Below are 27,221 nucleotides of genomic sequence, written 5' to 3' on the forward strand. Positions count from 1 at the left end.
GAAGGCCTTACTGCAGCTACCAGACATGGTTACAGTCATGCTGCACATATCCAGGTGATTGGAGAACTGCTGGATGTGCACAAGGATCTCTAAGGGGGGGATGAGAGAGAGAGAGATTGGTGGGAGAAGGGGTCAGAGGCTGAGAAATTAGCTAAGAAACCCTAAAGCTGAAAGACCATGATCACCTACAGCTCAAATTGAGTACATTCAAAACTGTAAGAAAATATGTAGGCTATTAAAGATGGCTATATGCCAGTGTTCGCATGTAATAAACACCCAAAGCAACCACGGATCATACAGTAATTGCCTTCGTTATTGATGTAATGGCGTATGGATGGTGTGCTTAACGCATTAAATATGTATCCACTGACGACCCACGCAAGGCTACATTCTAGCTCTGATACTGCCTCAATGTTGAACCGGCTTAACAGAATGGTGGAGGCTAAAATTGACTTTAAGATATATGGGAAGAATCCAGCTCTTTAACAATCTTTCAAATCAACCTGACTGCGTGGGATTGAGATTGGGAGGGGGAAGAGGAGCCAACTAGGGGGGATGAAACGTGGAGGGGGGGAGCTGCAAATCTGACAGACGGGTGTCCACAACCACACCCTCGGCGGACGGCGTGCAGACCTCTGCAGCATCCGAGCAGTGTGCACCCCAGTCTCTCCACGTCGCTGGTTGTAATCTCTAAGAAATACCCGGCGAAACTGTTTACCCTACGATTACTCTGCTTGTAAAATGCTGCCACCATGCACATGCATTTGTATATGCCAGCTAGGCCTACATAGTGCTTCGGGCGTGCAGTTCTCAAATGTTCACATCTCACCGCTATAGGCTTGGTAGTGGGAAAACGGCAGATGATGTTAGTAACGACCCGGACCAAATAGGTTGTCCTTCTGCGCCATCCACCAGCTAATTCAAAATGATTAGACAACTCGTATTGTCTTCTTGGTTAAATGCATATTTCCCAACTTCCTCCTCCTACCGACATCATCTGAACCTGGACCTGTCCCACAGAATCGTAACCGCCGCAGACTACCCCTAATAACAGCTACGAAAATCTGGTAAATGACGTCAATGAACGGTGATCAGTGTGATCGGTGTAAGGCTATGAATGGACACAGTAGGCTATGCATTGAGTGAGAATATAACAGCTACCCGGATAAAAGATGTTGATGGTATGCTGCAGGATTTGACATATTTGTCAGCTGCACACCAAGAATACCAAGAAGGCGAACTAGCTGCTTAGTCGAACGGATCGCAATTAACTTACTTTATATGATGTTCCACGGCCTGTCACCTTATTACTCTATTTAATGAGATGTTGCTCTCCGGTGGATAGGTTCTACCGTTTTCCTCCACGGCGGTAACTAAAATGTTCGGTGAAGAGCGCACTTCAGCGCGAGATGCTGTAGAGCACTGGGCGTTCTCTCTTTGACAGGCGGCCTGAGCGGGAGTTAGAAACTTCTCGTCATCGCAATAAGCCACTCTAATCCTTTCCACGGCAGAGTACTGACAGCTACATTAGCCAAATATTGAGCAACCTATGGAGTGAAATATTCCACTGGACCGCGTGATGGACCGGACTGGTTTGTGAATTTCTCTTTCGCACACCAAGCACGCTGCTCTCCGCCCCGCCCACACACACAACGTCACCTTTTTCCAAACGTGTGTAAAAAAATAAAAAAAGATCCAATACCGGTGCGACGTGGACGTGGGAAAATCCGGGCGTCGTCGGTAAACGCGAAAGAGGCGCGACACCTGACTGCGTGTTCAGAAATGACATCGCTAGAGGCATGCGTGCGCCGTGCGTGCACCGTCAGAGATAGACGGTTATCAGCTATTCAGTTATACACCATGAAAATGCCCCACAAAGACCCCCCACCACACACACACACATAAACATGCATACACACAAGGTAATGCGGAAGGAAAACTCCTTAGTACCCTAGACCTTTCCCACTATGTAGGCTATCCCTTATGACCTGCACCCAGGTAGTACAATATTCCTAACCTATTTCAGTTTATAGGTTTTGTATTAAGTTTCTATGTAGTGAGTGTACATCATCCCCCTTATTAGGTTTTGCAGAGGCTGGACAGTGAGAGTGTGGGTGACCACCCTACTGTACTAACGCACACGGCCTAACAGCACACAGTAAACAATAGGAGACTGACTCCTTCCGTGTTGGTGGACCAAATCTGTGTAGTGTGACTCTGACCCAGATACTCTGGATGGATTACTAACGCCCAAATGCTTCCTGCCTCTCCCTCTTTCTCTCCCCCTCTTTCTCTCCCCTTCTCTTTACCCATTGGTACTGCCCCTCTCCCCCCTCTCTCTCTCCCCCCTCTGTCTCTCCCCCCTCTCTCTCTCCCCCCTCTGTCTCTCCCCCCCTCTGTCTCTCCCCCCTCTCTCTCTCCCCCCTTCTCTGTCTCCCCCCTCTCTCCCTCCCCTCTCTCTCTCCCCCCTTCTCTGTCTCCCCCCTCTCTCCCTCCCCTCTTCTCTCCCCCCTCTGTCTCTCCCCCCTCTGTCTCTCCCCCCTCTCTCTCTCCCCCCTCTGTCTCTCCCCCCCTCTGTCTCTCCCCCCTCTCTCTCTCCCCCCTTCTCTGTCTCCCCCCTCTCTCCCCCCTCTCTCTCTCCCCCCTTCTCTGTCTCCCCCCTCTCTCCCTCCCCTCTTCTCTCCCCCCTCTGTCTCTCCCCCCTCTGTCTCTCCCCCCTCTGTCTCTCCCCCCTCTCTCTCTCCCCCCTCTGTCTCTCCCCCCTCTGTCTCTCCCCCCCTCTCTCTCTCCCCCCTTCTCTGTCTCCCCCCTCTCTCTCTCCCCCCTCTGTCTCTCCCCCCCCTCTCTCTCTCCCCCCTCTGTCTCTCCCCCCCCTCTCTCTCTCCCCCCTTCTCTGTCTCCCCCCTCTCTCCCTCCCCTCTTCTCTCCCCCGTATCCTAGGCCGTCAGTCTGAGTAGCGTTCAGCAGCAGTGCACATCACCACACCCTTTGCTAACAGCAGCAGCATATGTGGCCCATCGCTGCAGGCCCATAGGAGACTGGGAGGGGAGGAGTGTGTGTGTGAGCGTGATACTGCTGATTGCTGAGGCCAGCATACAGACACAGATAGACGGGTAGATAAGGTATGGCAGAGGGGTGGAGGCGTGGGGTGACTGGGATGGTGTGGTATTTGGGGATGGTGTGCAGACAGAGAAACTCACCAGTTAGGGGCTTCAGCCACCACCATCGTTCATGTCTTTTGTTCAATACAGAAGTGTTTACATGTTTACATTAGAGTTATGATAGTGCTCTTCTCTACAGTTCTTTTTGCAAACTGGAAACAACTAGCAATGATTTATTGGAGGAGACTGGAATGTAATGCTTTAATGAGGTCATTATGTATTGATTTACAGGGACTACATTATCGTATGGGACAGTGGAAGGTTTGACAGCCATAATGATGACCTTGCATGTCAATCCTCTGAAGCAAATTTGAAAAACCTAATCATGTTTCATTAGAAAATATATTTGAAAGCAACTAGTAATTCTGTTTCTACAACTGACTCAATCAACTTTACATAATAGGCTTTTCTTGTTAGTTTGTTTAGCCTATTCATGAGCAGGTAACAATCTCGGCTTTACATATTCATGAGCATAAACTATCTAAGCCAATTACAAGCGTGGCTCTTTTAGTGATTGTCTCTAGCCCCAACCCTCCTATGCAAAAACACACACAGATACACACCAAGTTTCAATATGAGTGTTGAAGGCTGGACTGTCATTTTTTCCAACGTTGTTAAACCTACCCTCTCCTCAGTCCAACCAGCCAGGAGTGACGTGTCATTTCATATGAAGCTCATTAAGTTTCCCTCGCATGACTCACACCCAGGGTTAGCCTCCAGCAGTGTGAGGCAGAGCTTCCATGCTCGTTCCCCCCCAAAACAACAGCCCAAACACAGAGAGACACACAACGTTCTGCCACAGAAAGTGCTTCCAGTCCAATCTATTTGTTCCTCGCGTCCATAACAGAGAGCAACGGTAACCATACAGCAGACTAACAGACAGGACCGCTCTCTGTCTGTACCTAGGGGAGGAGTTAGGAAACGCCATGAAAATAGGACGCTTCCATGATTATACGTCTGTGTTTTCTCCTACAAGTACAGTCATCATGGAGAACCAAGGCTTTGTCTGCCTCCCACACCCAGCACAAGAACACACACATCTTCCAGTAGAGCAGCTGGAGGAGTTAGAGAGGGAGGAGGGGGGTCCAGACACTCACAGTCCAGTTGGGCCTACAGCTCCACAGGTTGAGAAATGACAGGACACGATACAAGAGTGGACTTTTAGGTATTGAGAAATCATGTGGAACATTGTGAACACTGGGGTATAGAATAGACGTATTAGGGCCTTGGATTAACCAGAGGTTAATTAATCAGTGAACTGAAGTGCCCTCGTCTGACATTAGCAATGAGGTGTGTGCGTGTGTGTGTGTGTTAACCTTGGTCCAAATCTCAATTTTTGCAGCAACAGCTAAAAGATCAAGCCCATAGAAAACGGACTCATTTATCAAAACCAACAGAACCGCACAACAAAACAACAAGAAAAACAAACAAACGGACGAATCCACAAACTTAAACAGTCCTGGACACGGAAGCTGCCAATCATCCTCTGAAAGTGCATTGTTTAAAGTGCCGCCATTCTATCTTCTGGGCTTCTTCCTCCTTTCTTTGTCTTCTTTCTTGTTCTCCTCATCCCCTCATCCTCTGCCACCTAAGAATAGAAACAGATCAATATGTGGACGGGTGGCTGACTGTGAAGTAACAGCAAGCTACTGTTTACAGCACATAGACAGCCACTCTGAGGTGTCTACTAGTCTTCTTATGACAAGCGCTCTCAGCTGCTGTTTATAAGCCATTTCAATCTGGTCTCACTTCTCTCGTTGTTATCATGGCAACCTCTGAGTCCTGCCCCCCCCCCCCTCCCCTTTTCTCCTGTCTCTACTTTCTTCCTACCCGGTCTTTCCTCCTCTCCTGTCTCTATTTTCTTTCTCTTCTCTCCTCCTGTCTCATTCTCTGCCTTCTTTCCTCCTCTCTCCGGTCACTGCCTCTAGGGCGGCCGCAGGACTCAAAAGGTCGGTGCTGATGTTCCACAGTGATAGTGGTTTTCTCCCTAGCTGTTGCCTGCTCGTGAAGATAACTTCTATGAACTGGCAGTAATACCTTATAATACAAAAACCTTACAGGCCATTTACATTTTAGGTAGATGTGCTAGGATCTATTTTCAGATATACTGTGTCTATATTATCTATATTGTGCTGCTATGTATCTTAATTGTATCTGTTTCACAGTTTGTGTCCTGTGTCTGACATTCAGAACTATAGTATAAGCAGTACCTAGGGAGTTTGACTGAGGTTATTGAGTTGAATTTAATGACTGACTGGTACAGGGCAAACAGAAACAGAGCAACGGGTGGCGGCTATCGCCCAGAGGACAGCCAAACAGTCAGTCCTCAAAGCATCCCTGCTCAGTTGCTATGGCTACCTACCACAGGACAGGTCATTTCCTCAATGGTGCAGAGCGGCGATGGGCGGAGCCTGTTCGTGCCGATGGTCGTTATCTAAAAACAATGTGGAAAACCTCTCAGTGCCGTTCAACCTACTTCCTGTTAGTGTCAGTGCTGTTACACAGTGACGGACAGTTTCCGAAAATCTCATTTCAAACTAGCCATGAAGAATAAATGGACTCCATGAGGACTCTATATAGACCTATATATATATGTACAGTGCCCTCCAAAAGTATTGGAACAGTGAGGCCAATTCCTTTATTTTTGCTGTAGACTGAAAACATTTGGGCTTGACATCAAACGATGAATGTGAAACCAGAGATCAACGTTTCAGCTTTTATTTCCAGGTATTTACATCAGGATCTGATGCACAAATTAGAAAATATCACCTTTTTGTTCGAACCCACCCATTTGTCACGTGAGCAAAAGTATTGGAACATGTGACTGACAGGTGTGTTTTGTTGCCCAGGTGTGTCCTATTACATACATTATTCAATCAATAAATACCACTGAATGTCTACACTCAGGTTCAGATTGGGTAAGATAGGTTTTGTCTATGCAGACTGTATTCAGAGGTGAAAACAACATGAAAACCAGAGCGCTGTCTTTGGGTGAAAAACAAGCAATTGTGAGTCTTAGAGAAGATGGAAAATCAATCAGAGCCATTGCAGAAACATTGGCCATAGCCAGTACAACCATTTGGAATGTCCTGAAGAAGAAGAAAACTACTGGTGTACTAAGTAACAGACGTCGAACAGGTAGACCAAGGAAAACATCAGCAGTTGATGACAGAAACATTGTGAGAGCTGTAAAGAAAGACCCTAAAACAACTGTTAGTGAGATCAGCAACAACCTCCAGATGGCAGGAGTGAAGGTATCACTATCTACTGTTCGCAGAAGACTTCATGAACAAAAGTACAAGGGCTACACCAGAAGATGCAAACCACTCATTAGCAAGAAGAATAGGAAGGCCAGGCTGGAATTTGCCAAAAAGTACAGAGATGAACCTCAAAAATTCTGGGACAAAGTTTTATGGACTGATGAGACAAAGATTAACTTTTACCAAAGTGATGGAAAGGCTAAAGTTTGGAGAAAGAAAGGAACTGCTCATGATCCCAAACACACAAGCTCATCTGTGAAACACGGTGGAGGTAATGTCATGGCTTAGGCTTGCATGGCTTCTTCTGGGACGGGCTCATTAATCTTCATTGAGGATGTAACACATGATGGCAGCAGCAAAATGAACTCGGAAGTCTACAGAAACATTTTGTCTGCCAATTTAAGGAAAGATGCAACCAAACTGATTGGCAGAGCCTTCATCATGCAGCAAGATAACGACCCAAAACACACTGCCAAAACAACAAAGGAGTTCATCAGGGGCAAGAAATGGAAGGTATTAGACTGGCCAAGTCAATCTCCAGACTTAAACCCTATAGAGCATGCATTTTACCTGCTTAAGAGGAGACTGAAGGGAGGAACCCCACAAAACAAACAACAACTGAAAGAGGCTGCAGTGAAAGCCTGGGAAAGCATCAAAAAGGAAGAATGCAAAAGTTCGGTGACGTCAATGGGTCACAGACTTGCTGCAGTTATTGAAAGCAAAGGATTTGCAACTAAATATTAAGTCTTATTCACTTAAATATGTTTTAAGTATATCTGTTCCAATACTTTTGATCACATGACAAATGGGTGGATTCAAACAAAATGTGATATTTTCTTAGTTGTGCATCAGATCCTGATGTAAATACCTGGAAATAAAAGCTGAAACGTTGATCTCTGGTCTCACGTTCATTATTTGATGTCAAGCCCAAATGTTTTCAGTCTACAGCAAAAATAAAGGAATTCGCCTCACTGTTCCAATACTTTTGGAGGGCACTGTATGTGACTATAGCACATGGTTGTTTGACTGCCGTGAGACTACAGTGAGGCTTTCTCACTTTGTCCTGCTGAATCCTTTCATCTTGGATATTACATTTAGAGGAGAGGTGAGGACAAAGGAGAGGACAGGAAAAGTGTTGACGGCTCGGCCGGTCTCAGGGCCCTGGCTGTGACTGGCGAGGTCACACTGCTCACCCAACAACCGTCTGGGACATTTGCATGACGGAAAGGAATTGAACCAATAACAAGCTCATTATTCAAAAACCTTCAGCCTAAGCTGCATTACCCAATTCAGAAGAGAAAAGTGTGTGTGTGTGTGTGTGTGTAGAGAAGTTTAAAGATTGCTCAAGACATAATGAGTAAGGGTGTGTGTGTATGTGTGTGTCTCTGTGTGTGTGTGTGTTCATGTGAAATTGCAATAGCAGTAAGGAAGCCTTATCCTCTCTACTGGATTGCAGTAATCTACTAATCAGGATTCATTTACATAACTGACTCAATGGACCTGCTGTTAAGCAATCATTCCTTCATTCCCATCCTTACTCTCCCTCCTTTTTCCTTTCTCTAATCCCTCCCCTTTGTCCAACCCCCCTCTCTGCGTCCCTTCACTTTCCTTTTTTCCATTCCTCCCTCATTTATTTTATCTCTTTGTCCTTCTCTTTCCCCTTTTCATAGGGAAACACGCACGCACACACACACACACTCACACACACACCTCTCTCTGCGGGCGACAGTAGCTGTTCCATGCTGAGTGTTTGGATGTGAGAGTCCAGGCTCTCCCCGGAGGCCCTGAGAGCCTTCAGCTCAGCCTCTAGACAGACCTTACGCTCCTGTGGAGGGAGGGAGGGAGGGGGATCGAGGAAGAGGGACACTATTGATGAAGCACATTTGAATTTCGTCCCTCATGAAGCTATATCAATTGTGAATGCAGCTGAGAGGGAGAACGAAAGAGGGAGAGAAAGAAAGAAAGAAAGAGGGAGAAGAACAGGAGGACATACACACAGGAAGACAAAGAGAGAGGGACTATAGCCAAGCCAACATTGCATTTCACACTGCATACAAATCTATGAATAGTGAATGTACACAGAAAAAGAGAAAGAAAGTGTGTAAGAGAGAGTTGGCGAGAGAAAGAGAGAGAGAGAGAGAGAGAGAGAGAGAGAGAGAGAGAGAGAGAGAGAGAGAGAGAGAGAGAGAGCGAGAGAGAGAATACACAAAGATTCTTTCAGTATTGTTTCTCTGCCTCTAAGCGGTCGTTGGGGGGGTCAGTACTCGGATAGACACAGCTTGACCCTTGACCTACAGTTGACCCCACCTGAAGATCCTCTAGCTCCGCCTTCAGCTGCTCCTGTCTCCTCCTCTCCTGAGCCACACACTCGTCCATGTGCTGCAGTTCAAAGTCTCTCACTGAGAGAGACAGCAGGGCAGGCAGGAAGTGAGGGATGGAGAGAGGAGGTTGGTGAGGGGAGCGTGACAGAGTGGGATGCAGATTAAGAGAGTAGGAGAAACAGAAATAGGGAACAAAAGAGAGATAGAAAGAGTGAAAGAGAGAGACAAAGATATAGAGACAGGGATGGAGAGACAAAGGACGGAAAAATAAGAAGTCGAAAATCAACAGGGCTCCAGGACAATGTGTACACTCTCCAGAAGAGTGTGTTGCACAAGCTCAACGTCGTCTTACTGTTCATATGTCTGATCAGAAGCTCCTGGAGAACACTGATGTCCAGAGATGACAAACCCAGCAAACCAGCCAGCTCTTCATCCTCCTCCTCCTCTCCTCCCTCTCTCTCTGTGTCCTTCTCTATCTCCTCCTCGAGCTCTCTCTCCAGACTGGATGTGTTCGGCATACTGCCTTTATCCTTCTCAAACTCCTCTGGATAGAAACACGCACACACACACGATTGTACGTATACTAACGTACATTCATACAAACACATGAAACGCAGACATGGAGAAAAGACAAATTCCTACACTGCCACCTACTGATGAGACACTGCCACTACACGTAGTATTAACAAGCCTCGATTGTATGAACTGTTGTTTTTAGATGACACTCTGTGCACGTGATAGAAAACAGAAGTGCACACACACACACACACACACCTGTGAGTGCCTGGAGGTGTTGTTTGCCCAGCAGGTGCTCTTTCTTATTGTGCAGAGAGCTGAAGCACTGATTACAGATGCCACAGAGTAGATCACTGCTCTCCTCCCCCTTAGATAGGGAGCGAGCGAGAGAGAGAAAGAAAGACAGAGAGAGAGAGAGAGAGAGAGAGAAAGAAAGGGAGATGAAACGAAGGGGAGTCAAAGAATAACTGTCAAGATAATCTGTCAAATCAGACACGACAGATAGAACGCATACAGTTACTCACATAGTTGGGATGCAGAGCCAGGACATCTTCCTCCATGTCAGTGTCAGCACCCTGGTGTCCTGACAACGATGACAACCACAACAACAGTCACCCACATTCCTTAAAGAAGGATGTATTTACAGGACTGTGTGAAATACCTATAACCAACGCACACACTCTCACACACACACACCATTAAACCGTGTGGCCCTGCTCAGGGCTTTCTTCCGGAGGAAGGCCTGGTAGGCCTCAGTGTTCTGGTAGGCCATCAGCTCTGTGATGTAGCGCTGCTTGTCCTTCTCCGCCTCGTTGATGTACCTCTGCGGGGGGGGGGGGGGGGGGGGGGGACGGGGGGGGACGGGGGGGGACTTAGTCTGTCTCATCTAAACATTAAAACCTCAGCATGCCATTTATTTTAGATTCATGGTTAGTCTATGACTAGCTTTTAGATAGTGTACACTTGTCGTCGTTGAACACGTCATTGTCACACGTCACGACATGGTGACGACTGGGTTATGGGTTGGGGGGTGATGGGTTGGGGGTGATGGGTTGAGGGTGATGGGTTGAGGGTGATGGATTGGGGGTGATGGGTTGAGGGTGATGGGCTGGGGGTCAAAGGTGAGAGGGCAGGGGTGAGACCTGCTTGTGGAGAGAGTCCAGCTGGGACCAGTGCAACCCCAGAATGCGTGTGATCTCTGTGAAGGGCAGGTCAGGATGCTCCCCGCCTCAGCTGCAGCCTGCGCTCATTCACAAAGATCACATACCTGTGGTGGAGAGGTAGAGAGACCCAGGGAGAGTCAAGAGAGAGAGGGAGAGAGAGAGAGAGAGAGAGAGAGAGAGAGAGAGAGAGAGAGAGAGAGAGAGAGAGAGAGAGAGAGACACACAGGCAGTTCGAATCTTGTTTTAATAGATCGATAGACTCAGATAGGTCTATCTCACCCTGTTGTTGGAGCTTTTGGTGCCGTCAACTCTTTCTTTGGTTTCCTTTTCTTCCCCTTAGGCCATCCACCTTTCCGCTTCTCTTTCTACACACACAAGATGGTGCCCATCATCATCCATCAACACGACTACCAGTGTTTTTCTTTATAGAAATTAAGGTATTCATTGTTCACCGCAAGGAGTACTGGGCCAAGCTCTCTACCTTGGGTTCATGAGTTTGGGGTTCCAGAGGTTTTTGTTGCACCTCCAGGAGAGGACAGGGAGGAGGATGGTGCTGACCCAGGGAAGAGGGGATCCGCCTGGGGTTGGGAGACATGATCCAGGGGGTCTGTCAGGGGGAGCTCCATAGCGGGATGGAGGAGGGACCACTCTTCTGCCAACACGAGGGGCTGTGGGGGGCCTATCCCACACACAGACATGCACACATGAATAAAGGGTTATTGGTCCTGTTTCAGTGGTGGTTATATCACCAAAATTACAACTTGTGCTCATAAAATAGGCTATTGGCTGTTTGTGAAACGCTCTCACCATGTGGATTGGATTCAGTGAGTTGGTCCATGAAGGACACAGCAGCACCACTGGGGTTTAATGCCACGCACACAATCCTGAAAGAATAATATGCAACAACAACAAAAAGTGCTGGCCATAAGTCGATGAAACTAATGTCCTAAGAGAAAGTCTTCAAGCAATGAATCATTAACCATAAAGGAGATGGGCTATCAAAATGTTTCATAATAATACATCCAAATCAAAACAACAGATAACTTACCTTTGCTGGCCATCAACATTCTGTACGGATACGGTGACCGGGACCCCATCGATGTAGGCGATAGGTGTAGGGTGGGAGGTCCCGTCTCCATCATGATTACCAGCGAGCACCGTGGCAGGTGGATTGGCTCTGACCCCCAAATGCATCCTCCTCAGCCTCCACCAAATTGTACAACGGGACAGGCACGAATTCAATGTTAGGAAGAGCAGTTACCTTGTCTGGATAAACCTCGGTAATTGTAGTCGGGCTCAGGCCTGAGTCAAGGCTCATTACGGGACATAAGGGATGATCTGGTTGCGATGAAAGAGACAGCCATAACAAACAGCAAAGTTCCCAGGAAAAGCAAACAAAACCGGTGAGCACAATTGGTGTTTCTGTTTTGATAAATCAAAAAAGGACTTCTACGTGTATGTGTAGTGATAATATGCAAGGGTTCTTCAAAACGGTCTATAATGTTAAATCAACAGTATTCTTTGAATTTGTTCATTATCTCTGTTTGGGAAAACACCGTTTTCTACGGTTGATTATAATGTCTGAAAAAAGTTCTGAAAATGATTTTGACTTCCTGTATTTTTAGCCAATTGAGTCCATGCGGATGAATACGTCACCAACAGTGTCCAATCACAATGCAACGTAGAAAAGGGGCGTAGGTCAAGTTTAGATGGACTGCGAGTAGTGGAGTAAAACTAGATCGGTCTCTGTATCTCCCAGCTGTTAAAAGTAAAAGGATGAATGAGAATATTCTTTGAACCTCGGGAGCTTTCTACAAGTTCCCTGGTGACTGGATGAAACGAAGCTAAATTATTGACAAAAGGTGAGAATAACTGCTTGCTATCAATGTTTTCTGGACAGTTTGTTCCAGTTCAGTTGACAGTCCATTATAGTTATACAATCGTATACTAAAGCAGGGACTAAAAGCCTATAGTAAGATGTCCCAGAGACTGTTAGCTAAAAAATAAAATATCTAGCAATCCTACAGTGTATCAACTTGTCTTTAACCTGGTGTGGCGTCCTACACCAGAGCTACAGCATACCCTGTGCTAACATGTACTCATTGCGTATGGTTGTCCTCTATGACTTTCCTGGCCAGCAGGATTTACACTCGGGGGGAATCCCTGCATTGCTACACGGAGTTCTCCCCTTACGTTTCAGACTTCATCCCCGGCCAATGGTTGTCATTCTCTCAGCACAGCGCTGTCTAATTTGGGATTATGTAGATATACAATTTACAGTATTTTGGAGGTACTGAACATGACACAGAGTCAGAGCGACAAGACTTGTTCTGATTTTGTACATCAAGTGGCCATGGGCTGTGCCATGTGGTCGCTAGTAAGAGTTGAATGATAGTACACAAGTGGTGAAGAAGAACCGTTGGCTGGCTCCCCCCTCAGCTGTCCAGGCACCAGGTGCACTGTTTGCTGCTGACAATGCAGGCACAGTAGTACAGCCCCCCGTACTCCCCCTCCTTTCACCCCTTCTCCTCTCCCCTGCCTTGCCGATCCCTCCTATCTCCCTCTGTCTGTCACACTTTCACTGCAGCTGTGATATTGTTTTTCTCCTCCTTCCTCCTCCAGACAGAGGCGTAGCCTAAGAATTTGTTTTAAGGCTAACCCTAAAACTAAAATATCTCCGAAGGATTATGCACCGGGTGCACAACGCAAAGTAAATAAGTGAAAAAAAAAGATGATTGTGGCTACGCCCCTGCCTCCAGAGCTGGCACAACCAGCCGTTCACTCCGTGTTTGTACTCTATAATGATTGGTTAACTCTTTTTTTGTTGTTGCTTGGGGTACTGTGAAAGCTATCTGATAAAGGATTTGTAATCATTTCAAACATCTGACTTGTTTTTTTTTAGACATGGAACCATCATCCCCTGGCACCACACCTACCCCAAAGCTTGTTCCGTCCCCCCCGCCAGCCTCCACACCTACCCCCAGGTCTACCCCTGCCAGCCCTACCACACCTCTGCCTCAGTCCACTACCCCTTCCTCAATCCCTCCAGTCTCCCCCTCCTCCCCCTCTCGCCCCGCTTCTGCCTCGCTCTCGCCCCCCTCACCCGCACTCTCCAGCCCCTCTGCTTCCCCCCCGCCCCAGCCCGCCAGACCAGGGCCCCAGGGGGGGCGATCGCGGCTCAATGCCTCCCCCGGAGATGCCCCCAGAGATGCCCAGCCCAGGCCCCCCCCAGCCCCCCACACGGCCCAGCCCACCAGCTGAACCAGGTCAGTTACAGCTCTGGATACACACATTCATTCTTACTTCTCCATCACCATCAGCATATTTCCACTGCAGCCACCTTTAGATGGCCCCTAAAATGGCTGCACACGGCCGTCAAAGATGTCACTTCCTGCCTCCTCTTCAATCAGAGCATGTGATGCACAGCCAGTGTCTCCATGACAACGGCTGAGTTGTTACTGGAGCATGTAAAGCAGGGCGCAGCTTGATAGGAGAGCAGTCTCGCCCTCTCTCTCTCTCTCTCTCTCTCTCTCTCTCTCTCTCTCTCTCTCTCGCCCTCTCTCTCTCTCTCTCTCTCTCGCCCTCTCTCCTCTCTCTCTGTCAGAGCTGGGCTGTAACATCTGGTCTCACCAGAGGGAATCATGTTCTTCTTAATGCTTGAGATTGCTTATGCAGACCTACTCCTCAAGCTGATTTCCAGACACACTGCGAATTATAGAGCAAAACCGATTTAGCTTAGGGAATCTGAAAGTTAACACCAACTTAAAAAAAAGTTTTTTGATCCTGTTTCTTTATAAGAGGGGCAAGTCTTTAGAGTAACATTTGTGGGTTGGGGGGGGGGTGCGTCAGGGGTGTTGGGATGGTGAGAGAGAGGTGGAGACGTGGGCAGGTTAGTTGTCGAGGGTTCAAAATAAACAGTTATTTTAGGCCAGAGATGACATGCTACACAACAGTATGCACCACACTGCCAAACAGCAGGGACACTACAGGGACCGTTACTGGATACAGCTACCAGTCCCAAACACCTCTCCTCCAGGCCCCCACCCCTCTCCTCCAGACCCCCACACCTCTCCTCCAGACCCCCACACCTCTCCTCCAGACCCCCACACCTCTCCTCCAGGCCCCCACACCTCTCCTCCAGGCCCCCACACCTCTCCTCCAGGCCCCAACACCTCTCCTCTAGGCCCTAGACCTGGTTATTCAGGCTAAATGGTGTCCAGTGTTCAGCATGTGACAAGTGAGAAAGAGACCAGCAGAAGGACTTTGGAAGGGGGGAGCAAGGGGGGGATATTCTCCTGAAGTGATCCCCTCAGTTTAGGTCTTGGGTATAGCAGAGGCAGGTGCCTGTGTGTGTGTGTGTGTCAGGGGGGGTGTACTGGTTTAGGAACAGTTGTTGAAACTGGCATAGAGGAAATCCTAGGAACATCTGTGTTAATGCTGTAGTCACAGTAGCCTACTGTGTGTGTGTGTCCTGTCCTAAGCTCCATAACCTCGGTCCACATATCCTCTCCATGCTTGAAACAGGAACTATGACAGTGTATTCAAGTCTAGACTTCCATTTAAACTTGTTTTTGATTCTCTTGTTAAATAATATAGAGTACTGTAGATGTATGGGTGAATGAGTAATTTAACACATGATATATGTGTGTGTGTGTGTGTGTACAGAGGAGCCAGAAGAGGAACTAAGTATACATGATCTGGAGGAGAGAGCCAAGTCTGGAGATGCCAAAGCACAAACCCGGGTCAGTATCAACATGTGTGAAATACATGTACCGGTATGTGTGTCAGACATGTATTAAGTGTGTGTGTGTGTGTGTGTGAGCAGATGGCACGGTACCACCTTGCCCTGGCTGAGGAGGGGGATGAGGAGCTGAACCACTGCACTGCGGTCACCTGGCTGGTCCAGGCCAGCAAACAGGGACGCAAGGATGCTGTCAAGCTGCTGCAGCGCTGCCTGGCCTCCCGGAAAGGTGAGGGCTGGGTGTGTGTGTCTGTGTGTGTGTGTGTCAAGTGTTTTAAACCAGGTAAGACCTATTTAAGGTTTAACATGTTTTTTAACTTAATGGTTGCTCGTAGGTTATCGTTTGTCCTCACAAGAGCGGGACCTTATGAATCATGACGATCCAAAAATACAGGAAGTGTGTGTGTGTGTGTGTGTGTGTGTGTGCGTGCCAGGCATCACGGCGGAGAACTTTGAGGAGGTGAAGAAGCTGTGTACGGAGACTCGCTTTGAGCGAGGGGTGAGGAAGGCGGCCCTGCTCATGTACTGGAAGCTCAACCCTGACAAGAAGAAGAGGGTGGCTGTGTCGGAGCTGCTGGAGAACGTGGGCCAGGTCAACACTGACCCAGGTACAGGAGGACACAACACACACACACACAGAGAGAGAGATGCGGCACACACTCAAGTTTCTCCTCCTCTGTATGTCGTGCTGTGGACGATCTACCTCCAGACGAGCCTGCCTCCCCAGGGCCCATCTCCAGCTCCACCCAGAAACAGAGGAGGGTTCTGGAGAGCCTGGTCAGCAGTGACTGTGAGTGTCTGAACCCTGCCCGTCACACCGCATTGAGCCACCCCCATGACATGAGGCACGGAACAAACGCGGAGGAGAAATGAGGAGCAACGATTTTCATTTCCTCTTAAACGCCGTCTCTCTCTCTCTCTCTCTCTCTCTCTCTCTCTCTCTCTCTCTGTGTGTGTCTCTGTCTCTCTCTCTCTCTCTCTCTCTCTCTCTCTCTCTCTCTCTCTCTCTCTCTCTCTCTCTCTCTCTCTGTGTGTCTCTGTCTCTCCAGCCAGTTTCGATGTAGGTTTGGATGACTTTGTGGAGATCACTAAGAAGTACGCCCAGGGCATCCCCCCCACTCCTGTCATGGCAGGCACAGGGGGCGACAACGACGATGATGATGATGATGAAGCTGTGAAGAATCCAGACGAGCTGCCCCTTCACCAGAAGGTATGAAACTCTCTTCAACCCTCCCTCCTTTTGTCTTTCTCATTCCTCCTTACTCGTGCCTTCTCTCTCCTCCTTCCCCTCTCCTCCTCCCTCTCTTTCCCTCCTCTCTTTCTGTATCTCTTTTTCTCTTGTGTGACAGTCAGTATTGGTGTTTGTCTGAGAGATCTTTGTTTGCATCCTTGTTTGCACAGCTTGTTGGATCAATACCTGTGGTTGCTTCATCTTATCGCATTGACCTCTGAACACCCCCACCTGCAATCTGTTCCCCTCCCTTTCTGTTTTCTTACTCTGTCACTTTGTCCTCTCTCTCTCTCTCTCTCTCTCTCTCTCTCTGTCTATGTCTCTGTCTCTCTCTGTCTCTGTGTGTCTTGCTCTCTCTGTGTCTGTGCCCCCCTCCTCCAGGTGCTGAAGTTTCCCCTCCACGCCCTGCTGGAGATCAAGGAGCACCTGATCGACTGGGCGTCGCGGGCGGGCATGCAGTGGCTCAGCGCCCTCATCCCCACGCACCACGTCAACGCCCTCATCTTCTTCTTCATTATCAGCAACCTCACGGTGGACTTCTTCATCTTCCTCATCCCGCTGCTGGTGTTTTACCTGTCCTTCTTCTCCATGGTCATCTGCACGCTGCGGGTCTTTCAGGTGGGGAGACCTGGCTGAGCATAGGGAAGCGACTCCTGAAGTGTTGTTTTGGAAAAGGCTGTTTTGACGGTTTTCTATCCTTTTTTACTGACTTTTCATTGTCGGCGAATGTGGGATACTTTTGTGGGGGATTATTTTGTTTTTATTCATCAATTTAGGTGGATACAGTCACTGTTGTGTCGTGTGATCGCTGTCGTATGGTTCTGTTGAAAAGCGGGGATGTTTGTGGTTGCAGAACTCGAAGGCGTGGGAGAACTTCCGGGCTCTGACAGACCTGCTAGCCCGCTTTGAGCCGGGTCTGGACCTGGAGCAGGCCGAGACCAACTTTGGCTGGACCCACCTGGAGCCATACCTGTATGTACCGAGCATGAATCACCCGCAAATCGTTTTTTCTTCTGTCATTATTTTGTGAATCATGGTCCATCAATGTATTCCTTACAGTGTGTGGCGTGTTTTTCCCCTTGTGCGTCTCTTCCTGTCAGGTACTTCCTGGTGTCGGTGGTCTTTGTAGTCTTCTCCTTCCCTGTGGCGGACAAGGACTGGGTGCCCTGCTCGGAGCTGGCCACCGTGGCCCTGTTCTTCACCGTCACCTCCTACCTCAGCCTCCACGCCTCCGCCCAGCTGTTTGCCCGCCGCGCCCTGCTCACCGAGGTCCTCTCCGGGGCCTGCGCCCTCACCCGCCTCCTCCCCGAGTCCCTGTGGGCCCTGCGGGCGCTGGGCACCACCGTGGTGTCGGTGCCCCTGGGGGACATGGTGTCTGTGAACCTGGGCCTGCCCTGGCTGCTGTACGCCCACCTGTTCTACCTGCTGTTCCGCATGGCCCAGCTGCGGGGCTTCCGGGGCATCTACCTGTGCCTGGTGCCCTACCTGGTGTGCTTCACCTGGTGCGAGCTGTGCCTGGTGCTGCTCCACTCCTCCTCGGCCCTGGGCCTCATGCGCACCTGCGTGGGCTACTTCCTCTTCCTGTTCGCCCTGCCCGTCCTGTCGCTGGGCGTGGCCGCCATGGTGCTGACCCAGCTGCTGCAGTGGTTCCTGGCCCTGGAGCTGGCCAAGATGGCGGTGACGGTGACGGTGTGCGCCGTGCCAGTGGTGCTGCGCCTGTGGACGCGCTTCAGCCTCAACCCGCTGGCGGTGGCGCGCTCGCTGTCGCGCAGCAGCGTGGTCAAGCTCATCCTGGTGTGGCTGAGTGCCGTGGTCATGTTCTGCTGGATGTACGTGTACCGCTCTGAGGGCATGAAGGTGTACAACTCCACCCTCACCTGGCCCCAGTACGGCAACATGTGCGGGCCGCGGGCCTGGCGGGAGTCCAACATGGCCCAGACCCAGATCCTCTGCTCCCACCTGGAGGGCCACCGGGTCACCTGGACCGGAAGGTTCCGCTACGTGCGCGTCACCGACATTGAGAACGGAGCCCAGTCGGTCATCAACCTGCTGCCCGTGTCCGTGGGCAACTGGATACGCTGCCTGTACGGGGAGGCGTACCCGCCGTGCGACCAGGAGGCCGCCCCCGCCCCGCTCCCCGCCCCCATGCCCCCTCCCCTCGACCCCCTCTGCAAGCTGAAGGCGCTGGCCAAGCACGAGTGCCACGTGAAGCGCTTCGACCACTACAAGTTCGAGGTGACGCTGGGCATGCCCCTGGAGCGCACGGCCAGGAACGGCACGCTGGTGGAGGACGAGGACGCCACCAAGGACATCGTGCTGCGGGCCAGCCACGAGTTTGGGCCCGTGCTGCTGCACCTGAGCACGGGCAGCCTGGTGGAGTTCAGCACGGTGCTGGAGGGACGGCTGGGCTCCAAGTGGCCTGTGTTCGAGCTCAAGGCCATCCACTGCCTGACCGGCGGCGGCGGCGACGCCCGCGCGCCCAGCCGCCGACGCCAGTACAAGATCGAGCACGACTGGCGGCGCTCGGCCCAGCGCGCGCTGCAGTTCGCCTTCGACTTCTTCTTCAGCCCCTTCCTGTCCGCCCAGCTGGAGCAGGAGGCGGACGGAGGCGCCGAGACTGAAGCGGGGGAGCAGGGGGGAGGGTAGGAGGGAGGGAGGCCTTGTAGCTGCCTGTCCTTAGCTGCTTGAACAGATCTGAGAGATCCCCCAAGTAGTGCTCTGCAGAATGTATAGGACATCACTGTACACCGTGTGTGTGTGTGTGTGTGTGTGTGTGTGTGTGTGTGTGTGTGTGTGTGTGTGTGTGTGTGTGTGTGTTTGTGTGTGTGTTTGTGTGTGCGCGCGCGCGCGCTGGTGTGCATGTTTTATAGTGTGTCAATGGAGCCAGATCATTTGAGGAGGATATACTGAATATAACGCCACTAAAACACACTACGCACTGTAGTGCTGTAGTACTGTAGCACTGTATTACTGTAGTGCTGTAGCACTGTAGTACAGTAGCGCTGTATTACTGTAGTGCTGTAGTACTCTAGAAAGTACAGTAGCCACTCATACAGTACTCATAACCGCTCAGACACAAACACACACTAAGCACTGCCCCCCCAGCCACAGCCACTGTGTAGTGTCCAGATATTTCAGAGAGAGTGTGTCGAACAAGCTACCTAACCTCAAAAGGATCAGTCCAAAATTCCAAATACATTACAGATAAGGTATCTATAGTAGTCTCCCATTCATCATGGAGTCCTTTTTTATTTCCTGTTTGACTTATGTTTGTTAGTATACATTGAAGTTTAATTTTTTATTAAATTGTCATGTCCTAAATCATTTGTTTCAAATATTTTTGAAATGTTTTCTTAGTTATTTTTTCTGTTTAATTGCAGGTAAATGCATGGAAATAAGTGCTGTAAACCTTAAACTATTTTATGGTTGGTGTCCTTTTTAAAATGGGACACAAGGACACATTTAGATTGGTTTTTGTTGTTGTGGAGCTTGAATTATTATTGTGGCTGTTTGGCACAACGCATATGTTGTGAATGTCCCCTAATTTAAGGAGGTCTCTTAAGTGCCTTGTTTTTCTACAACTATTGGAAATTCCAGTCAGCCTGTGCTTATGGGGAAATGTAGTTCATTAGAGGGTCAAACTGTGGTCAATTCACAAACAGGCTCGCCACTGTACTTAACACTAAGTGTGTTAGACTAAATCATGTTTCTCACCCATAACTTTCTGCATCTTAGCCCACCTATTGAAAAGTGATCTTGTGTCCAATTGGATTCCTTTGTGTGCCTTATCTATCGTTTCTGCATGTTTCTGTACCTTCTCCTCATCTTCCGTTTCCTTCTCCTCTTCCCCCTTCTCTCCTTTTTCCCTGCAGTGTGGGGTTTTGATCACATGATTGTAGTCTTTTTCACTCTGCTGAGGTAAATTGTGACAGGTTGTCACTACTGTAACCCTCTATTGTGACCAATAAAGTTGCAAAACGAATACAATTTTCTTTACCTGCTCTTTCAGACACACATGAAATCGAAGGTGTAGTGACTACATTTAGCCACTAGGTGGTGCCCCAGAATACAGTTATTCACCCCAACAAGTCATGTGTTGCCCAAACAAACATCACTATATTAGAACACATTAGCTGTTCATATAGCAGTCTGATGGCCACTGAAGACAGACACTCCGGATGCAATTTCGTTGAAATCTTTATTCAGAAAAAACTATATTAACATATTTATAACTTCATTTTGACATTTTTTTCATCAAAATACATTAACACAAATTAGGTGAATCAATGCTGATCAAAATGACATACACAAATATATCACTTAAATGAACGTTATAAACAAAGATGGACAGAGCCAGAAAAATAATTTTGTGACAGACTGAAAGAGGGTCATTTATTTTTCTACCGTGCCGGGTCAACACCATCATCATTGGAGATGATCTGCTCTGTAACCTAATTATTGATCACGGTCATCTTCAGAAACGAAACCATAAAAGTCAAAAACAGTTGATATATATATACAGACACGATTCAGGCCCTTTAAAGGTCTTGATTACAACGCTGATAAAACATTCCCCATTCCTCCAGTTCAGTGTTTTCCTCGAAACCGACGTCGTTCGGCTTCGTTTTATTTGTACACGGTAAAACCGAACATTGGTAAACATGCTTGCGTGTCCTGAGACACAAAGAAAGTAGAGCTCTTCGTCTATGGTAACTAGTGCTGTGTCGAGGCAGAGCTCCAGAAGCCAGTATACAGCCCGGTTTAACGATTAGAAAGGCAGCCAGTCAGTCAGTTTATAAACACGTAGGCGATTTTTTTTTTTTTTTTCATGCAGCATCTTTTTGCTTGATTGTTGGACTACTGTGTTTTTGTCGTCGTTTTTCGTCTTTTTTTGTTGCAAAGTAGCTCGTCATTCATGACACAGGGTAGCTCCCCAGCAGCTTCAACAATCGGCAGCTTACAGCAGGGGTGCGTTCAGGGGCGCGAAGTGTTGCAGAACATTCAGGGAGACACGCTTGTGGTATGACTGTATGGAGAGCTCGGGGTGGTGTTATTTTATGTTACCGATCTGTTTGCAGCATTTTGTAACGTTTCGCCTCACTGAACACACCCCAATGGTAGGGGAGAGGGGGTTCACCGAACCTTAGGGAGTTTTAGTGGTTGTACATCTAGTCGGGACTGACTTGACACTTGAGTACCGTTAACCGTCACTGTCACCATCACCGACCATCCTCATCACTATTACCGTCATGGGTGACACCATCACAGACAATTTACATAATAATAGTCGTGATTGAACTACATAACAGTAAGACTTCAAAGCAAACAGTACAGTAGACCCGTGCAGAGGTTCCACATATTCTCCACATCAACACTGACAATCAGTCAATCTAACAGCAGGAACAGCTCTGGGTTTGGGTCCAGCACACACATGTACACAGAGAGGAGAGAGGGGAGAGAAGCAGGGGGAGGAGGACAAGAGAACAGGAGACACAACGACAGCCGGAGCCTGTTTCCTGTCTGAGGGTCATAATCCCCTCGCCATTGCAAAACCAACCAAGAACAAAGCAGCACATGATCAACCACAATCCAGCCGTCTCCGGGACAGAAATCTGTGATATGGAACTCTGTAATCCATAGTCCACGATAATCCATAATCCCCTTTAGGTAACACAGCTCCCCTCTGGCCCAAGGGCAGGTCCATTCAGGGTTGGGGATGGATGTAGGAGTGCCTTTGGATGGATGTGAGATGTGGGGGGAAGTATATTGGCGGGGGACATAGGAAGGGACGGGGGGAGGGGGGGGGGCAGAGACTGAGATGTTTTCTCCACAGGATCACTCTCATTTTTATGATTGTGTTTATGTAGGTGTGTGTGTGTCTGTGTGTGTATTGTGTGTGTGTGTCCACTCCTCCCAGCAGTCAGTGCATCTCAGAGTTGAGCTTGTCCTGGAAGATGTAGAGGTTGTTGGTGGCGGCGATGGCGATGATGTTCTCCGTGGGGTGCCAGGCGGTATGCAGGATCTTCTTGGTGAAGTCCAGGCTGTCCACGCTGATGTCGTCCTTCCTCCGTTTGCCCCCGGCGCACACGCGGCGGGGCTTGAGCACGGCGCGGGGCTTGCTGCTCTCCCGCGACGCCTCCAGGGTCACGTCCCGCTTGGTGTTCCGGTCGAACATCCGGAAGAAGTTGTTGTAGGAACCGGTCATGATCACACTGGGGGGAGAGAGAGAGAGAGAGGGAGAGGGAGAGGGAGAGGGAGAGGGAGAGGGAGAGGGAGAGGGAGAGGGAGAGGGAGAGGGAGAGAGAGAGAGAGAGAGAGAGAGAGAGAGAGAGAGAGAGAGAGAGAGAGAGAGGAGAGAGAGAGGAGAGAGAGAGAGAGAGGAGAGGGGGAGAGAGGGAGGGAGGGGAGGGAGGGAGGGAGGGAGGGAGGGAGGGAGGGAGGGAGGGAGGGAGGGAGGGAGGGAGGGAGGGAGGGAGGGAGGGAGGGAGGGAGAGAGAGAGGGGGAGAGAGAGGGGGAGAGAGAGGGGGAGGGAGGGTTAGGAAGTGCTGTGGGGATTGAGAGCATACCTTTGATCACTCAGTAGTCAGTTAGGCCAAACATTGGGAAGGAAGAGGAGGCGTAGACATACCTCACACAGATACTCCTGCACACACACACAAACACACACACACTTCAAGTACCTGTCCGATCCATTCCAGGCACACTCAAACTTGTCGAAGATGCAGTCATTCTCGTAGAGGGAGCATAGCTTGCTGCGGAGGTAATCATGCACCTGCAGAAAAAACACACACACCAATTTAGTTAAACTCTAAACCAGCAGAAATGGTCCAGATTTACAAAATGCAATCCCCACCCAGTATAAATAGGATGAGAAGTCTATATGTAGGGACAGGGCAACACATCAGCTCATGCTACATCAATGGAAAACCATCCCAGTATTCTTCCAAAAGAAGAAGGAATGATAACAGTTTGAATGGCATTTCCTCCAGACACACACAAACACACACACCACTAAGACTAACACTTTCCTCTTTGTTTCTGTTTGTGTCAGCATTGTGTCGGCACAGTGATGCAAGAGGCTGAAATTGACATGGATATCTTTATTCACAGTCTGCACTCCACTTATGCACAGGGTCAGCGGTCAACCATCCACTATATAGCCAATCAATCAATCTGTGGGCAAGCTGAGGTCAGATTTGAGTTTCGGAATCAGAAGCGCTGACATGGTTCCCCTTGAGGTTCCCGGAAGCAAATGAAAAAGGTCAACTGTTTGTTTGATTTTTTTATCCTAGTTTCCCCCTCTCCTTCTTCCTTCTTGTTTTTCTCTCGCAGCTTCTCCCACTCTCCACACACTTTTTCTCTCCCCTCTCTCACTCGCCCCCCCCACCCATCATTCAACTGAATTCAAGCTTTATCGACACGGAAACACGGGTACCGACGCAGCCCAAATCGGAGTCCCGCTCATCCTCCCGACATCACCCTACCCTTTCACCCACTCACCCGTCCCCCCCCACCTCCTCTTCCCAACCCCCGCCCCCCCCACCTCCTCTTCCCAACCCCCGCCCCCCCCCAACTCCTCTTCCCAACCCCCGCTCCTCCCCACCTCTCGTTGCTGCATTGCAGATCTGGGCTGGGCTGAGTAAGGTACCCTCCCCTCCCAGTCCAGTTTATGAGTGGAGCTCCGGCTATAAATAGCACCAGAGTGTCTCAGCCGCCCACTCCTGGCTGGCTGAGCTGCGTGTGTCACACGCGCACACGCACAGGGATGCCTTTAAACACACACACAATCCCAACCGACAGTTAGCATACGAACGTGCGTAACTGTACACAGATAACCGCTCTACATCCACTCACCACAAAGGTAAAACACAGCTCCTGAAAGACGTGGTCTGTACTCGCTCACACCCTCGCACATACACACACACACGTACAGTACACACACCTACCTGGTAGGTCTCCAGGGGTTTGTTTTCCATCTGGAGGTCCCACACCTTGGCAGTGAGATAGTCTCTGGTCAGCAGGTAGCGTCCGCTGTGGCTGAACTTGACGTCAGAGACCGAGGAAATGATCTCTGAGAAGAAGGAACGATTACTGGGGTCCTCCGGCTCCTCAAACACTGGAACAGGAGGAGAGGGTCAGTGTGTGTGTGTGTAGGTGCGTGTGTCTGTGTGTGTCCATGTGCATGCCCGTGAACACGGAACTCACACTTGGAGTGTTTGTCACACAGTGCGGCCTCTCTCATGTCACAGAGGCGGAGGGTGCCCTTGCTGCTGCTGTACACAAACAGGTTACACTGCTGGGGGTGGAACTCTGCTGAGGTGATCACCTCCGTCAGCTCCTCCATGTTGGCTGGCTTGATGTCCACAATGTCTGAGGGGTGAGGGGGGTGAAGGACTACAACTCCCATGAGACAAACTACAATTGCACAGGGCATTATTCTTCTTTCATATGTCACGGAGGGTACAAAACAGACAAAATAATGTACTGAACCAAACCTGTGGTCTAAACTAAACCTACACTGAACGGAGTTCTGCAACCGTAACTGGGAGGATAAGTTAATATTCCCAGAAAGTGTAACACACACACACACACACACTCTGGGACAGCGGTGAGTTTATACTGTGTTCTATTCAAAGGGATTATAACCCAGAAAAGAGTGAAATATTAATGTGGTGTCCTGAATAATTCATTAAGCCACATTTCCATTCCTGAGGAATAATATTCCCCTCCCCCTACTTGTCTCTGTGCGTTTCTTTGTGTGTGTGTGTGTTTGAGAGTGTGTGTTTGTGTGTGTGCATGCTTAATCATATTTAAGTTAATGCATCGGCATGCTGCATTCAGGCGAGCAATAACATCATGATATATGGAGGCTGTGTAATGACTATTAGTAATGAAGTGTGTGTTCTCTTTGTATGTGCATGGGCGCTTACGTGACTGTGTCTGCGTGAACGCGTGCATGCCAAGGTGTGCCTGCATGCGTGCCTGTGCACGTTTGTGGGTGCATGTGTGTGTGATATCTGCGTGCATACGTGTGTGTGTGTGTGTGTGCGTGCGTCTCCCAGGATACTGAAGCTGCGGTCGGTGATGCCAAGGTGCCAGAGGTTGATCCGCAGGTCGTCGGCAGACATGTAGGTCTCGCAGTCGGAGTTGACGGAGATGGAGTTGACGTGGTAGGTGTGGGCGTTGGCAAACACCCTGCGAGAGCTGACCTCCACCATCAGCTCCATGGGCATCAGCACCGGCACCTGGAAAGGGGGACAGTCAGACCTCTGGACTGCACGGCAATACACTTTTCCCTATGTCCTGGTGACTGGCCAATAAAAGATTTACATCTAATTAACTGTTTTTTTTGTTGTTGTATGCATTTGCACTCTGCCTTAAGGTTAAGTAGCTACACGCACACACACATAGGCAACCTGTGCCTTTGTGTTCGAAAGGTAATGGGGATGTAATGTAGCGTGACTGCATATGGGAGAATATTGGTTGTTTTCGTACACATGGCGTTCTCTTCCATCCCCCTCAAGAGGTCCAGTCTAAAACAGCTGGCATAGCCGACTGACACACACACAAGGACACACATGTAACACACACACACACACACTCACAGGCGCATAGATAACACACTCACCTTTGTGCCAATGACCCACTTTTACACATGCACATATCCGCCATTGACCTACTTCTGCTACCCAAACCAGAATGTGAGTGTGTGATCATGTGTGTGTGTGCAGATACAGTTAGGGGGAATAGAAAGCTGAGTGAGACAGAGACAAATACCTGGAGCGAGGTGACGGTGGAGAGGTCCTTCAGCCTTCCTTCCTCATCCTTCAGGTTGTATCCTTCAGGTCGCTTGTCTCTCTCGCTCACCTTCCACAGCTTAATAGTCTTATCTGGAGACAGACAGGATAGTCAGCCTATCACACGCCTTCTCTAGGAGTCATCAAATAATGTATTTGTGACACTTCAATTTGAGCCAGTTGTAGAATAGTTAAATGTTCATTCAACTATTCTATTCTATGTCCTACTAACCCTATACCATGAGAATGGTAACTCTAATAACTTCCTGGTTCCAGGCCAGCGCTGCCTTACCATTGGTGGAGAGGAGGAAGTGGGCGGCGTTCTGCTGCGGCAGCCATCGGATCTTGTTGATCTTCTCCTCGATCTCCAGACTCTTCAGGTAGTCAAACTCAGGCTCGTGGCTCTGGAACGTGCTGTAGACATTGTACTCTCCTTGGGAGTATGGCTCTGTCTTACACTGGAAAGAAAGAGAGGGGGAGGGGAGAAGGGGGGGGGAGGGGGGAGACATGGGACAGTTATAGAATGGAGAGATAATAAGGAGTGATAGAAAGGGAGAGAATCAAAGTTCGGTACAGTACAGGGTTTTAATTTGATCTCAATGTGTGTGTGTGTGCCTGTGTGTGTGCCTGTGTGTGTGTGTGTGTGTAGGGCAGGCTTACCTCAGGTTCCCTCTGAAAGATGACCACTCGCCCCCCCTTATCTCCTGTGGCCAGGAGCTCTCCTGTGTGGTTGAACTCTACAGTGGAGATGATGTCAGCTGGAGAGACAGAACAGAAGGAGGGAGAAAATGGTGGGGAGGGCGTCGAGGAGAAAGGAGTGAAAAGGTGGGGGAGGGGGAGAGAGAGAATGGGGGGGTAGAGGGAAAGGGAGATGGTGGAGGATGGTTGGGGAGGAGAGAGATACAATAGGGGAGGGAGCGAGAGAAGAGAGAGAGAAAGGATAAACAGACAGCGAGGACAGGTGAAGAGGGTGGCAGAATTATAGAGAGAAAGGGAATATAGAGAGTTAAAGAGGAGGGGTGGAAGCAGC

The 27,221-nt window shown here is 49.3% G+C and overlaps 4 protein-coding genes across 5 annotated transcripts in view; 1 reads left to right on the plus strand and 3 right to left on the minus strand.

The window, feature by feature from the left end:
* LOC124462445 (janus kinase and microtubule-interacting protein 1-like) overlaps window positions 1-1,653 on the minus strand; it is a 13,465-nt gene extending 11,812 nt beyond the window's left edge. The window contains exon 1 of the mRNA XM_047013993.1: window positions 1,277-1,653. The gene's annotated coding sequence lies outside the window, so the exon portion shown is untranslated. The remainder of the gene's footprint in view (window positions 1-1,276) is intronic.
* A 2,656-nt stretch (window positions 1,654-4,309) lies between these two features.
* Window positions 4,310-11,945, minus strand: LOC124462444. 2 transcript variants are annotated; one of them, XM_047013991.1, is made up of 13 exons: window positions 11,470-11,945; window positions 11,229-11,305; window positions 10,903-11,100; window positions 10,701-10,786; window positions 10,401-10,525; window positions 9,955-10,081; window positions 9,783-9,841; window positions 9,517-9,625; window positions 9,095-9,286; window positions 8,729-8,820; window positions 8,132-8,246; window positions 5,524-5,595; window positions 4,310-4,749 (listed from the first exon to the last, which is right to left on the minus strand). In XM_047013991.1, exons 6-12 carry the CDS (start codon window positions 10,028-10,030, stop codon window positions 5,543-5,545), a joined length of 696 nt encoding a protein of 231 aa, XP_046869947.1. In that variant the 5' UTR covers window positions 10,031-10,081; window positions 10,401-10,525; window positions 10,701-10,786; window positions 10,903-11,100; window positions 11,229-11,305; window positions 11,470-11,945; the 3' UTR covers window positions 4,310-4,749; window positions 5,524-5,542. The 2 variants fall into 2 exon arrangements, with proteins under 2 accessions (XP_046869947.1, XP_046869948.1); XM_047013992.1 differs by lacking the exon at window positions 10,401-10,525.
* A 180-nt stretch (window positions 11,946-12,125) lies between these two features.
* wfs1b (Wolfram syndrome 1b (wolframin)) lies at window positions 12,126-20,367 on the plus strand. Its single transcript, XM_047013996.1, has 10 exons — window positions 12,126-12,283; window positions 13,324-13,687; window positions 15,087-15,163; window positions 15,247-15,391; window positions 15,597-15,770; window positions 15,872-15,952; window positions 16,212-16,372; window positions 16,775-17,011; window positions 17,247-17,365; window positions 17,494-20,367. Exons 2-10 carry the CDS (start codon window positions 13,603-13,605, stop codon window positions 19,037-19,039), a joined length of 2,625 nt encoding a protein of 874 aa, XP_046869952.1. The 5' UTR covers window positions 12,126-12,283; window positions 13,324-13,602; the 3' UTR covers window positions 19,040-20,367.
* Window positions 20,368-20,669: 302 nt separating this feature from the next.
* On the minus strand, window positions 20,670-26,953 carry LOC124462451 (serine/threonine-protein phosphatase 2A 55 kDa regulatory subunit B gamma isoform; the record flags this gene model as incomplete). The annotated part of the gene is made up of 8 exons (XM_047014000.1): window positions 20,670-22,605; window positions 23,075-23,166; window positions 24,341-24,510; window positions 24,600-24,764; window positions 25,462-25,639; window positions 26,172-26,284; window positions 26,484-26,649; window positions 26,852-26,953. Coding segments are annotated over 8 exons (1,278 nt in total), but the record flags the coding sequence as incomplete, so codon positions are not given.
* Between the last annotated feature and the right edge of the window lie 268 nt (window positions 26,954-27,221).

The sequence above is a fragment of the Hypomesus transpacificus genome, unplaced genomic scaffold, assembly GCF_021917145.1.
Source record: "Hypomesus transpacificus isolate Combined female unplaced genomic scaffold, fHypTra1 scaffold_213, whole genome shotgun sequence".
In the NCBI taxonomy this organism is placed as follows: Eukaryota; Metazoa; Chordata; class Actinopteri; order Osmeriformes; family Osmeridae; genus Hypomesus; species Hypomesus transpacificus.